The sequence below is a fragment of the Squalius cephalus genome (assembly GCF_949319135.1).
Source record: "Squalius cephalus genome assembly, chromosome: 7".
Taxonomy (NCBI): domain Eukaryota; kingdom Metazoa; phylum Chordata; class Actinopteri; order Cypriniformes; family Leuciscidae; genus Squalius; species Squalius cephalus.
Window position 1 is genome coordinate 30,230,894 of NC_137128.1, and position 12,832 is coordinate 30,243,725.

General features: G+C 37.3%; 1 protein-coding gene across 1 annotated transcript in view; it reads left to right on the forward strand.

The window, feature by feature from the left end:
• Positions 1–12,238, forward strand: part of yes1 (YES proto-oncogene 1, Src family tyrosine kinase) — a 28,301-nt gene extending 16,063 nt beyond the window's left edge. Inside the window, exons 5-12 of the mRNA XM_079876145.1 lie at positions 539–642; positions 745–894; positions 2,983–3,138; positions 4,353–4,532; positions 5,026–5,102; positions 5,868–6,021; positions 7,008–7,139; positions 11,862–12,238. Coding sequence (XP_079732271.1) covers positions 539–642; positions 745–894; positions 2,983–3,138; positions 4,353–4,532; positions 5,026–5,102; positions 5,868–6,021; positions 7,008–7,139; positions 11,862–12,070 — 1,162 coding nt within the window. The 3' untranslated portion in view covers positions 12,071–12,238. The remainder of the gene's footprint in view (positions 1–538; positions 643–744; positions 895–2,982; positions 3,139–4,352; positions 4,533–5,025; positions 5,103–5,867; positions 6,022–7,007; positions 7,140–11,861) is intronic.
• Positions 12,239–12,832: the final 594 nt, after the last annotated feature.

Here is a 12,832-nt window from a genome sequence, read left to right on the forward strand (position 1 = left end):
AAAAAATCATGGTTTCCACCTAAATATTAAGCTGTACAACTATTTTCAACATTCAGTTTTGCCTTCACAAGAATAAATTACATTTTGAAATGTATTAAAATAAAAAAACTGTTACTTTAAACTGTAATAATATTTCATAATTTTTTATTTTTATTTTTGCATTCAAATAAATGCAGTCTTGGTGAACATAAGAGACTTCTTTCAAAAACATTAAAACATCTTTCTGGCCCCAATTTTTTTTAGTCGTCGTAAAGTTTTTTTGTGTTTTTTTTGTTGTTGTTGTTGTCGTTTTTGTCGTATTTGTCGTATTTTCCTAGTTACCTGGACACTGACAAATTCATTCAGGACAGATTCAGACCAATTTGATTGACTTAAGTCAGTTTTTCTTTTCAGAGAAAATCACATTCTTCATCAGACTTTTTTTTTTAATACTAGTTTAGTTTTCATCAGACTGCCTTTTTTATGTTCCAGAGCATTCCAAACTCCACATTAACATGGCTGGGCAAGTGATTTATTTTCATTTATTTCCATCTCACAGATGGTACTTTGGAAAAATGGGTCGTAAAGATGCAGAGCGACTGCTACTGGTTCCTGGAAACCAGCGGGGCACATTTTTGGTCCGAGAAAGTGAGACCACTAAAGGTAAGTAAATTGCTATCTATCTTAAGACATGTACAGCACTGGTACTAAAAAACAAACCAAATCAGAAATATTTTAATCTATTTCGTCCTCTCATTGTGGCAGGGGCTTACTCTCTCTCAATACGGGACTGGGATGAGATGAAAGGAGACAACGTGAAACACTACAAAATCCGAAAGCTTGACAGTGGAGGCTATTACATCACCACAAGAGCTCAGTTTGACACTCTACAGAAACTGGTGAAGCATTACACAGGTTAGCACATTCACTTGGGTCAAGTTTTGAGTCCTACTGAAGTTATATGATGTATACACTACCATTCAAAAGGTTAATATCTTTTTATGTTTTTGAAAAAGCCTCTTATGCTCACCAAGACTGCAATTATTTGTAAAAGCAGCAATTTAAAATGAAAAAATAACTGATTTCTAATTTTATATATTTTAAAATGTAATGTATTCCTACAGCAAAGCTGTATTTTCATCATTATTACTCCTGTCTTTAGTGTCACATGATCCTTCAGAAATCATTCTAATATGCTGATTTTGTGCTCAAGAAAAATGTATTATTATTATCAATGATGAAAGTTGTGCTGCTTAATATTTTTGTGGAAAGCTCGATACATTTTTGGGGGGATTCTTTGATTACTAGAAAGTTCAAAAGAACAGCATTTATTTGAAATATGTACTGTCACTTCTTTTTTCAATTTAATGCATACTCCTTGCTGAATAAAATAATACATTTCTTTAAAAGAAGTCTTACTGACCCCAAACATTTGAACCGTAGTGTAGAAAAACCTAAAGAAACAATATTGTTTATTGTATCTTCTTCCGATACAAATGGACCTTAAGGGTTTTGAGCGAAACTTGACATGGCCAGAAACTTAGTGTGGAGTACAGAAGCCCTGAATACCAGGCATGTAGAGATGGCAGGGTGTTGGTTTGAAGCTTAGGGGTCTCAGTGTGACTAGCGCTAACAGGTGCCTGACGGCTGCTGTGAGAAACGTGTCCCCGTTCACCCAGACTGTCAGTTAATCTTGGCTTAGTTTTCACAGGAGAACCTCTGAGAGGGCTTTTGACATCGACACTTCTTTGATCTTATGAGACGTTACGTGAGTGTCCTGCCACAGCTCTCTTGTTGTAGCTGACGTCAGTCCCCACAAAGCAAAACCATCAGATTCTCCTTATTGTGGTTTTGTCAAGCCATCAGTGTTATGTTTACCTCAGCGGTTAAGCTCTCAAAGCAGGATTACTTGATATAAACTACATAACAAAAAGTATGTGGTCACTCTTCTAATCTAAGGGTTTGTCTTTTCAGCTACACTCATTGCTAGCAGGTCCATAAAATCATACAGCCATACAATCTCCTTAAACAAACATTTACAGTAGAGCAGGGTGTACCTATTCTGTTCCAGCCTAACAATGCACCATGTATAAAGAAGGGGGTCCATTTAAAAATGGTCTACTGTGTTTGGTCTGGAACAAGCCTCCACAAGCCCAGTGCTGTTTTTGTTGTTTTAAAGATGTACTTTTGATTGAACATATTTTGTTCAGTTAAATTCTTATTGCTTAATATTTCTGTGGAAACTGAAGCATTTTTTCAGGATTCTTTGATTGATAGAACGTTCAAAAGAACAGCATTTACTTGATATAAAAAGTATTTTGTGACATATGTCTTTACTGTCACTTTTGATCAATTTAATGCATTCTTGCTGAATAAAAGTATACAGTTGTTTTGGCATAATCTTACTTCCCCCAAAGTTTTGAACAGTAGTGTAAATCCTAACTCTAAAAAAAAGTACTGTAAGTCCCCATAGCAAAGTTCCAAAATGTAGTAGAAAATCTTGCCAGAAGAAGGGATGCTGTTAGGAAGGACCAACTCGCCATTATTGTCTATGTTTAAACTCCCACTGAGAAGTGGATTTAATTGTTTTCTGTCAGGCATTTCATACAACCTGTCACAGACCTGAGGACCTGTGAAAGAAACAAATTTGCTGTTTAGATTCATCTTATCTGAAGAATGTCAAGGCTTAATGAAAGGCCATCAGTCCTTGTCTGGCTCTCTCTGTGAGACCCGCATTGTAGATTTTAATCATTTTGTTGAAAGACAGTGATTAATTGGCTTTATGGCTGGTTAAATGATGAATGTCTTTTGCCCTCACCTAGGTCATTTTGTAGTCTTATTCTTAATGGTCCCCTTTTGTTTGAGATTTGGATATGGAAGTCTGGATATGGGCGTGTCAGGCGTAATTTACTACAGGGAAAACTAGTCTCATCTGCATAGGGTTTATGACCGTTGTGTTCTCTCTGACATCACTCTTATGCGTGTGTGTTTGTGTGTGTGTAGAGCATGCAGATGGGTTGTGCTACCGACTGACCACAGTGTGTCCGACGGTGAAGCCCCAGACTCAGGGTCTGGCTAAAGACGCATGGGAAATCCCACGAGAGTCACTGCGTCTGGAGCTCAAGCTGGGTCAGGGCTGCTTCGGAGAGGTCTGGATGGGTAAGACAAATGCACATACAATGCAGTGAACTCAAACTCATTCCCCAAAGCACCTGGCACACTTCACCCCACTGTCCTCTACTGTGAATGTCATATATGTCTGTTGTTTTATAAATGCACCACAGCACTTAAGTGTTTATGTACTAGAGGGAGGTGTGAAAGTGTATTATTAAGAACCTGTGTCTTTCGTCACAGCTCTTAAAACTAGCTTCACTGCAAGCTCCAACATGCCACATCATAGACAATAAGCAGAATTTCTGACATAGTTTTCTGAGTATGTTTGTTTCAACATGCATAATAGGCTCCACATTACTGTTTTGTCATGAGCTGGCAATCTGTCATTGCCGTTTAAGCGGTTTGCTCAATGTTCTGTCCTGGCAAATGTACATACTTCACCCGTTTTGGAAGATTTCTTAAAGGGGGTCATCGGATGCAAAATTCACTTTTATATGGTGTTTGCATATAAATGTGTCTTTGCAGTGTGTGGACACAACCACCATACAATGAAAAAAATCCATTCACTCCTTTTTTTTGTTTTTTTTTTAATCCTCAAAAAGCTTAAACACTCTCAATAATCAAGCCGTTTGGATTTTCTGAGCAATATGATGTCATATTTGTATACTGTCTGCCAAGGCAGCATTTTGTGTCTTGTGTTGACACGCCCCACGGAAGAGAGGGGTGGGGTGAGCAGTTGCTCATTATCATTTAAAGAGACCTGCACCGAAACGTTTTTTGAGGAGGTAAAAAGGGTGTTGTTTTACACAACCATTGAGGAATTTTAACCAAAGTATGTTACAAACTTTACATGAAGACCCTAAAGAATCATACTTGTTAAAAATAGGCATTCGATTACCCCTTTAAGGAATTCCATGGACTTATTGTGTATAAATCTTGCTTTTGGTATTCAAATATTTCAGTGTTCCCACATTTCTTACTACTAATGAGGTTTTCATACTTTTCTCCACTGATGATTTCTCAGATCCTTTCTGATAATTTCTTATTAAATAGACAAATATTTAGGCTTTATTTTGAGTTTGTATATTATATTTTGTATTTACATTTTATTGTAAAATCAAAGAATTAACACTTCAGTTCCACTTCTGGATTAATAACTGGATTACACAGGGTTGTTGCTCTACAAAAACATTTTGTTTTGATTTGCTTTCTTTTCCTCTCTCATTTTGTTCATTCTTTTTTTTTTCTTCTTCTTCTAGGTACTTGGAATGGCACGACTAAAGTAGCTATAAAGACTCTGAAGCCGGGCACCATGTCTCCTGAAGCTTTCCTGCAGGAAGCCCAGATCATGAAGAAGCTTCGGCATGACAAGCTGGTGCCCCTGTATGCCGTTGTGTCCGAGGAGCCAATTTACATCGTCACTGAGTACATGGGCAAAGGTAGCTTGCATTCTTGTTCTTCACTTCCTGTTTATTTTTAAGCATCTTGACCTATATTCATTAACCATTTAATGAATACAATTTTGTAACTAGTTTTATTGTTCTTATATTTTTTACGTTACAACCATATCTTACATCATTATTCAAATTATAAAACATTTTTAAAATATATATATACATTCATTTGTTAATATATATTTTTTTCTAATTATGTTTCATTATATTATTTATATAATTTAAAAAAAGTAATATAAGACCCGTTTTATAATTTGGTGTTGATGCTTGCAATGTAAAAAAAAAAAAAAATTGATATATGTAATAAATATTCAATTTAAAATATATTCTGTAGAAATATGATTATATAAACATTATTTTCATGTTATATAAATTATTTCATATTCTATCAATTATAATATGGTTCATATCCTGTTTTAATTTTTTTTCTAATTTTGACGGGGAAAAAAAAGCTTTACTCTTTGCCTCTCTCTTTCAGGGAGTTTGCTGGACTTCTTGAAGGAGGGTGAGGGCAAGTACCTCAAGCTTCCCCAGCTAGTTGACATGGCTGCCCAGGTGAGAGAGAAACCCAACCCCCGATCCACTGTTAACCAGCCTCTTCCTCATTTAGTAGCACACAGCTGCCCAATCATTAGTAGAAGCATGTCTCAGTGAACCTCCCAGAGCGGCAGGGTTTCAGTTTCAGTCTCCATCTGGCTGTCATATTTATTTAATATCTGATATGACATCCTGCTGCCCGTGTGTCTCTCCCAGGCACTATGATCTTCATTTCCCGCCTAATGCCTGGAGCACTTAACCGCCACTCCTGTGGGGCCACTTCACTTTAATGTCCACTCAATTCAGCTCTGTTCGCTTAAAAAAGCTTGCTGTTTCTCTCTCACGTTCCTCTCTCCTACTGCGCTCGCTCACTCTCTCGCCTCCTTGAGCTCCCATCACTGCCGCATTGCTTGGCTGAGGCTTCAATCTCCCTCTCACATCTCAGCTTGCGAGACGATGCTTATGAAAACCTTTTGGACAGTTTTTCAGTCTGAGGTTGTTTGTTAAATTCCCTCAAGGATATTTCGTCCTGTTTTCCTCTTTTAAGCTTGTGTTCAGCATCCTGTTTGTAGATCTCACCCACACGCAGTTATTTGGAGCTGCTGTTTTCACATCTGAACATTGGTTTAAAATGTAGATTTTTAGCACCAAAACTTCAAACATGTGTGCCCCCTTATCTGAACCCATAAATGCATTATTCTGACGCTCCTAAAATAGGATTTCCATGACAGGTTGATTTTTAGAAGCGTTTTTGGAGGCTTGATTTCCTGTTGTCTTGTCCAGATTGCAGATGGTATGGCCTTCATCGAGAGGATGAACTACATCCACAGAGACCTGAGGGCTGCTAACATCCTGGTGGGAGACAATCTGGTCTGCAAGATCGCCGACTTTGGCCTGGCTAGACTGATTGAAGACAATGAATACACTGCTAGACAAGGTATGTGGATGGAAATGCAATATTAACACTTTCTATAATTCGGCCTGAAGCGATAATTACATAATTTCCTGTTCATGATCTATCTGATTGCGGACATATTTGAAATAATCACGATTATTATGCACTTTAAATTCTAATCACGTATTGCCATCTGACTAAGGGAATTTTTAATGAATATAGAAATATTTCTGGTCTCTTTTTCCGGTGCATAATGTTATAAAATTATATTTTATTTCTATAATAATATTCTGCTGGGTTGTCAATGAATAGCGGATGAAGTGGATCAAAAATAATTTAAACACTATTATTATTCTACCCCTGTGCAAATTCTGTTTACAAAGCCTGAATGGAAAGGCCATTATGGCCTTAAACATCATTATAAACCCTAAGCTTGATTTGAAAATGAAAGCAAGCTGGGGTTTTTTCATCCACAAAATCAGACCTTTACACAAAATATGCGTGGTGAAATGTATAACTCACAATCTTTAGTCTGGAACAATGCTGCTACTGGCAACAAAGCCATTGTGCTGTAAGTTACAAGGCAATCAGCATCTAATCATGCAGAATTACCTCAATTACTATCTGAATCCATTATCTCCCAGAATGCAAGTTGACTTGCCATTACCTACATAAATTGATGATGATTTTTCCCTGCAGGGAGTCTTGAAAGCACTAAGGCCTCTGGGCAGTAGAGAAAATGACACATGCATTTGTTTTTGTAGCTGTTTCACTAGTGTTCCTTAGTGATTGATGTATGGGAAGGTTTTTTATAACAGATTCTCACATTCCCTTCACTACTTTAACTATCAATAACGGTAATGGTAAATTACCGTTGGTAAATGGTAAAACAACTAAATGTCATATTATCCATTGAATTGAGTTGTGTAGAAGTCAACGGGATGTTTTAAAATGCTGACATTTGCTTTTAGTAATAGCCATTGACTCTACTGCAGTAATTTAGAGATTGTGTGTCATTGTTCCTCTAGGAGCCAAGTTTCCCATTAAGTGGACTGCACCAGAGGCAGCGCTGTACGGCCGATTCACCATTAAATCTGACGTCTGGTCCTTCGGTATCCTGCTGACTGAGCTGGTGACCAAGGGCAGAGTGCCATATCCAGGTGAGAAATATTACATTTGATTCAGCAGTAAAAATATATTTTTCCTCTCACTCATTGTATCATAATTGCACTTTCATTTGGTTTGAGGTAAACTTGTGTGCATATTTTAAGGGATAGTTTATCATTTACTTCCACTCATGTCATTCCAAACCCATAAGACTTCAAAACACAAATTAAGATTTTTTATTATTGAAACCTGAGAGGTTTCTGTCCCACCATTAAAAGTCTAGGTAACCCAAATTTAGAAGATCCAAAAAGGTCGTAATGGCGCAGTTTAATCCAAGTTTTGTGATGAGATATGATCTATTTGATGAACAGATTTAATTTTGGCTCTTTTTTTTTTTCACATCTAAACAATAATCGGCACATGCATAAGCACATCACATATGGTAAACACGGAAGCTCAAATGTGCCTGCCTGATGCACAAGAATCAATAAGGTTTGTTTGTGTGAGACACTAGCTTCCATGTTTACCATATGTGATGTGTGCGTTGGATAAAAAAATCATTATATCTGTTTATCATATAAATGCACAAGACTTGGATTAAACCGCTTAGAATATGACGGTGTTATGACCTTTTTGAGTCTTCTAAGTTTTGGTTACCTGGACTTTCAATGGAGGGACAGAAACCTCACAGGTTTCCTTTTTTTTTTTTTTTGGGTGACCTATCCCATTAGTATCATACATCACCAGACACACCTGAACCAGCTAATCATGGTCTTCAGGTTTACACAAAATGTACAGGCAGGTGTGTTCAAGCAGGGTTGGTGGAACTCCAAACTGAGAGTTGCAGATACCACTGTGCCCCCTACTGGAGGAGAGAGGCACTGCTGGGTGTGTTATTACCACTCTGAAGGAGCCATCTGGCTGAGGCGGGCATGAAAGACTGACTGGGCACCAGTTCTTTTTTAACACCATCTGTCTCTTCCCTCTCTGCACTTGTCCCTCACACGGCCTAGTCTGTCATTTGTAGTGCTTACCTAAAGCATCTCACTGATGCGGCACATCACAAACCCAGTTAGGCTTTCATCAATCATTCAGTCGTACACTATTAGAGTCGGTCCATTATTGATGGACATCTGCTTCCATGCAGAGCGCTAGATAAGGCTGGATTAATGCGACAACTTTGTTCAAGTGCGGGGAAGTTTGGCATAGTGGTTAAAGATCTGAGCTGGTTGCCAAAGGTTTGTAGTTTTGAACCCCAGTAATTGAGATCCTTAAGCTATCAGTATAGTCTAGAATCACATTTTTGTTTTGGAAAGAAATAGATTATTCTGTTCACCAATGCAGCTTTCTAATTATTAAAAACAACGTTAATATTATTATTTATGATTATTCATAGGACTGCTGAAAAACCTAATTGATTACAGTTTTCTGTAATTTATTGTGATTTAATTGCTCCTAACATTCAAATTTATCATGAATATATTTTTTTGCATTGAATCTCCATATTAATATAGAAGCCACATACAGTATTTTAAATATTTGTTTAATGGCCAGTGATACCAGTACTGATACAATTTTTGAGGATGCAGTGAATAATTACAGCCTGTAAATATTATAGTATAATTGAAAGACATGCTTTAACACTAGAACGGCCATGGCGGTCATTTTGACCGTTTTGAATTTTATATCTGCGATAACTTTGTTGAAAAAATAAATACAATCCTGCTGGCACCTGACTTTTCCTAAAAGTGTCTGTATTTTCATTTAAAATGTGTTTCATATAAATTACACATAAGGCAAAAAAACAAATGAACATATTTACCTATTTCGGCCATAGGCGGTCATATTGACCGCACTGAATTTCGCGGTATTATTATAGGCTATACTAATATACACAACAATAAAATGTGGTAAAAAATCACTAAACATATTCAACAACAAATCATTTAAATGTAATGATATTCAGAACAGAACAAGAATGAAAAAAATAACTATAAACAAGCCAAAATGAAATAGGCTACTTTATAAGCGAAAGTGAAAGTAAGTGGCGTTAGGCTCACGTAACTCTCTAATTAGAATCAAAATGTTTCAACATTTGCGATGTATTTGAATGGTAAACTATTCTTTATTATAGGCTTTGTAGCCTACTTCACTCATGTTCCAGTATCGACGGAAAAAATCATCCTCTTCACACGCGCAAAATGGTACGAATTGTAGGCTACTGACAAACAGAGCAGTGGAATTTTTATATGTTAGGTTGACTATTTTATTATTATATTTTATAATAGCTATAATGAACAGGCTGCAATGTCAAGATTGCAATGCTGGAATATGGTGTGTGTGTGTCGGCGGTCGCGGGCGCAATCGAACAGAAACATGAAAACATAGGCTATACGCCGTCATTTTGTTCAGGACATCCACGGATATTATTTATTTATAAATGTATAATTAAACTTGTTTAAATGTACAGTTTGGTGTTGTTTTGTTTTTAAAAGACATCCTAATACAATAAATGCATTAATCTCTCAATTGGGTATTTATCATTAAAGATATAGCCTAGTTTGGAATCTAGCGGTCAAAATGACCGCTTCCGGCAGTTCTAGTAGTTATGGAATTCTGGCACTTCTAGTGTTAAAACTGCAACTTATCAGACTGCTTTTATTTATCACACTAGCAAGCGGGTGTAGGGTAAAAACCCATGCTGCTTTAATCATTTTTAATGTTTAAATAGCAAAGATTAATCACAGAAAATAACGTTTTATTTCCAACCCCCAGTTTTTTAATTACTGTTTGCAACAATTTTCTATATTTCAAAATCTGATTTTACATGTGATTTGCAAAGTTCCACTTTCAGCAGCCATTACTCCAGTCTGCTAAAAACACGTGAGTTCATAGAAATGTCTTAAGGAATCATTCTAATGCACTATTTTGATACTTGGAAAACATTTCTTATTATTAGGCCAGTTGTGCTGCTGTGAAAACTGCAGTACAGAATTTTGGTTTAAAAAAGGCTGAAAAGAAGCACATTTCTCGGAAGGCTATTCCACATATTACTGTTTTTGAGAGAAGCAAGCAAACAGCAGCAAACAGTGCAGAGAGAGAGAGAGATGAGGAGTATATCACAGTCTCTAGTTTGAGAAACAAGCCCCTCACTGGTGCTCAGCTGGCAGCTTCATTGAACGCTGCACTCTAAACACCACTTTCATTCGTAACAGTGAAGAGAAGACTGAGATGATGCTGGGCTGACCTTCAGGCAGAGTTTAAAAGAAAAAAAACGTAAAAAACTTTTAAAAACTAAAGGGGTGTTCGAATACAAAATTCACTTTTATATGGTGTTTGCATATAAATGTGTCTTTGCAGTGTGTGGACACAACCACCATACAATGAAAAATATCTATTCACTCTATCTATTTAATCCTCAAAAAGTCTAAACACTCTCAATAATCAAGTCTTTTGGATTTTCTGAGCACTATGATGTCATAATGCTCATGCTTCGCCCACGACCACTGACGACTGTCCCATATTAGCATATTTGTGCCCTCAGCCATTCGACACCCCCCATGGAAGAGAGGGGTGGGGTGAGCAGTTGCTCATTATCATTTAAAGAGACATGCACCGAAACGGTTTTTGAGGAGGTAAAAAGGGTGTTGTTTTACAGAACCATTGAGGAATTTTAACCAAAGTATGTTACAAACTTTACATGAAGACCCTAAAGAATCATACCAACTTGTGGAAAATGGGCATCCGGTGACCCCTTTAAAATGTAATTTATTCCAGTGATGACAAAGCAGAATTTTCTGCATCATTACTCCAGTCTTCAGTGTCACATGATCCTTCATAAATCATTCTGAATTGGTGCTCAAGAAACATTTATTATTATTATTATCAATGTTGAAAACTGTTGAGCTGCTTAATATATTTGTGGAAACCATGATACATTTTTTCAGGATTCTTTGATGAATAGAAAGTTCAAAAGAACAGCATTTATTTGAAATAGAAATCTTTTGTAACATTATAAATGTCTTTACTGTCATTTTTGATCAATTTAATGCATCCTTGCTGAATAAAAGTATTAATTACTTTAAAAAAAAAAAAAAATTTTTTTGACCAATAGTGTATATCATTGCTTCAAGTGGAGGATTCTTATTTCTTTTTCACAACAGAGTTTGGAAAATTTTTCATTTGAAATGGAATGTCTTTATTGTAGTTTTTGATGTTTAATCCTTCCTTGGTAGATAAGTAGTTTGATTCAATTTGATTCAATTAATCAGTTTGATTAAAAACAATTTCATAGTGATTCCAAATGTTTAGTAGTGTAAATACTGAAGTAATGGAGAAAGTTTATAATCTGTAATATGACAAATTTAAGACTCTTTAGCATTTCAGGAAATCCAGCAGCTTTTTAACTTTCCACTTAATATAAGATTTATTGATTTGAGTTAGCATGCGTAAGCCTTATTGTTGTGTGAGTCATTATGTAAGCAAGCGTAAATGAAAATGGGCTGAGCTCTGAAAGGTCACTACATATGCGGCCCAGGAAATGTCTCTTTCCCGTGAGAGAGCTCTTGAACACAGGCGATCTACTGCTTTACACATCCTTTCCTCTTACATAGCACCAGACTGTCTGTCCCCTCTGTCCTCAACACTCCTGTCCTCTGTGGGTTCCAAGCGAAGTGTCTGCAGTAATTACACACCCCTCATATCCTGTCTGAGGCAGTCTGGACGCTGAACAGTGGGCGGATGGACAAACTGACTCTGTTTCAACTGTTTTTCAGGCATGGTGAACCGAGAAGTGTTGGAGCAGGTGGAGCGGGGCTACAGGATGCCGTGTCCTCAGGGCTGCCCGGAGTCGCTACACGAAATGATGCGGCTCTGTTGGAAGAAAGAGCCAGATGAGCGGCCCACCTTCGAGTACATCCAGTCCTTCCTGGAGGACTACTTTACCGCCACTGAGCCACAGTACCAGCCCGGAGACAACCTGTAGAGACCCTCTACGGGACCCAGAGACTCACCACCACGTGCTAATAAGCCACCAGGACGGTTCTCAAACCCATTGTGGCACTTCCTCCCAACAGCTCCCCTGCACACTTGTCCTTACAGAGATTTGTGGTTGTTTTTGTTTCTTTTCCCACTCAAGAATCAAGTGTAAAAACTCTATTAGCAGATAAACCACACCTTTCACAGCATGGCTTTTGTCATCAGGCTGTTCTTTGCCTGAGGATGTGTGTGTGGTGGAGTTGATGAGGGTGACGTGTGTATGAGGGGGTTTGAAGCAGGACCACGTCATGCTCCCAGAACTCTGCTGGGCTGATACCCTGCATTGCAGACTGAGGAAGTTGTGAAAAAAAAAGCGATGAGCTTTGTGCTGGTTCACAGTTGCACAAAATCAGCTTTTTTGTTTATTTTTTTTTTAATCTATTTGTCTGTATTCTTTTCACCTGAACACTAAATCCTATTGTAAAATCAGTCTTTCTTATTTTAACGTGGTTCATTTGTCTTTTTCCCTTTTATTTAGTTTTTTAGTAGTTTGAGTAGTTTATTAAAAGTGACCAATAACTGTGGTTGAATCGGTTGAACCTAATTGCTGGGACGGGACTGTGGAAGTTGGAGAAAGACAAAAAGAGAGAGAGAGAGAGAGACATGAGGGCATTAGCCGTTCTGAATGTATGAGAGCTTAAGTTTGCGAACGATTGATTACAGGGGCAGATTTTTTCACTAAAACACTTTTATAGCAAATCATGATTTT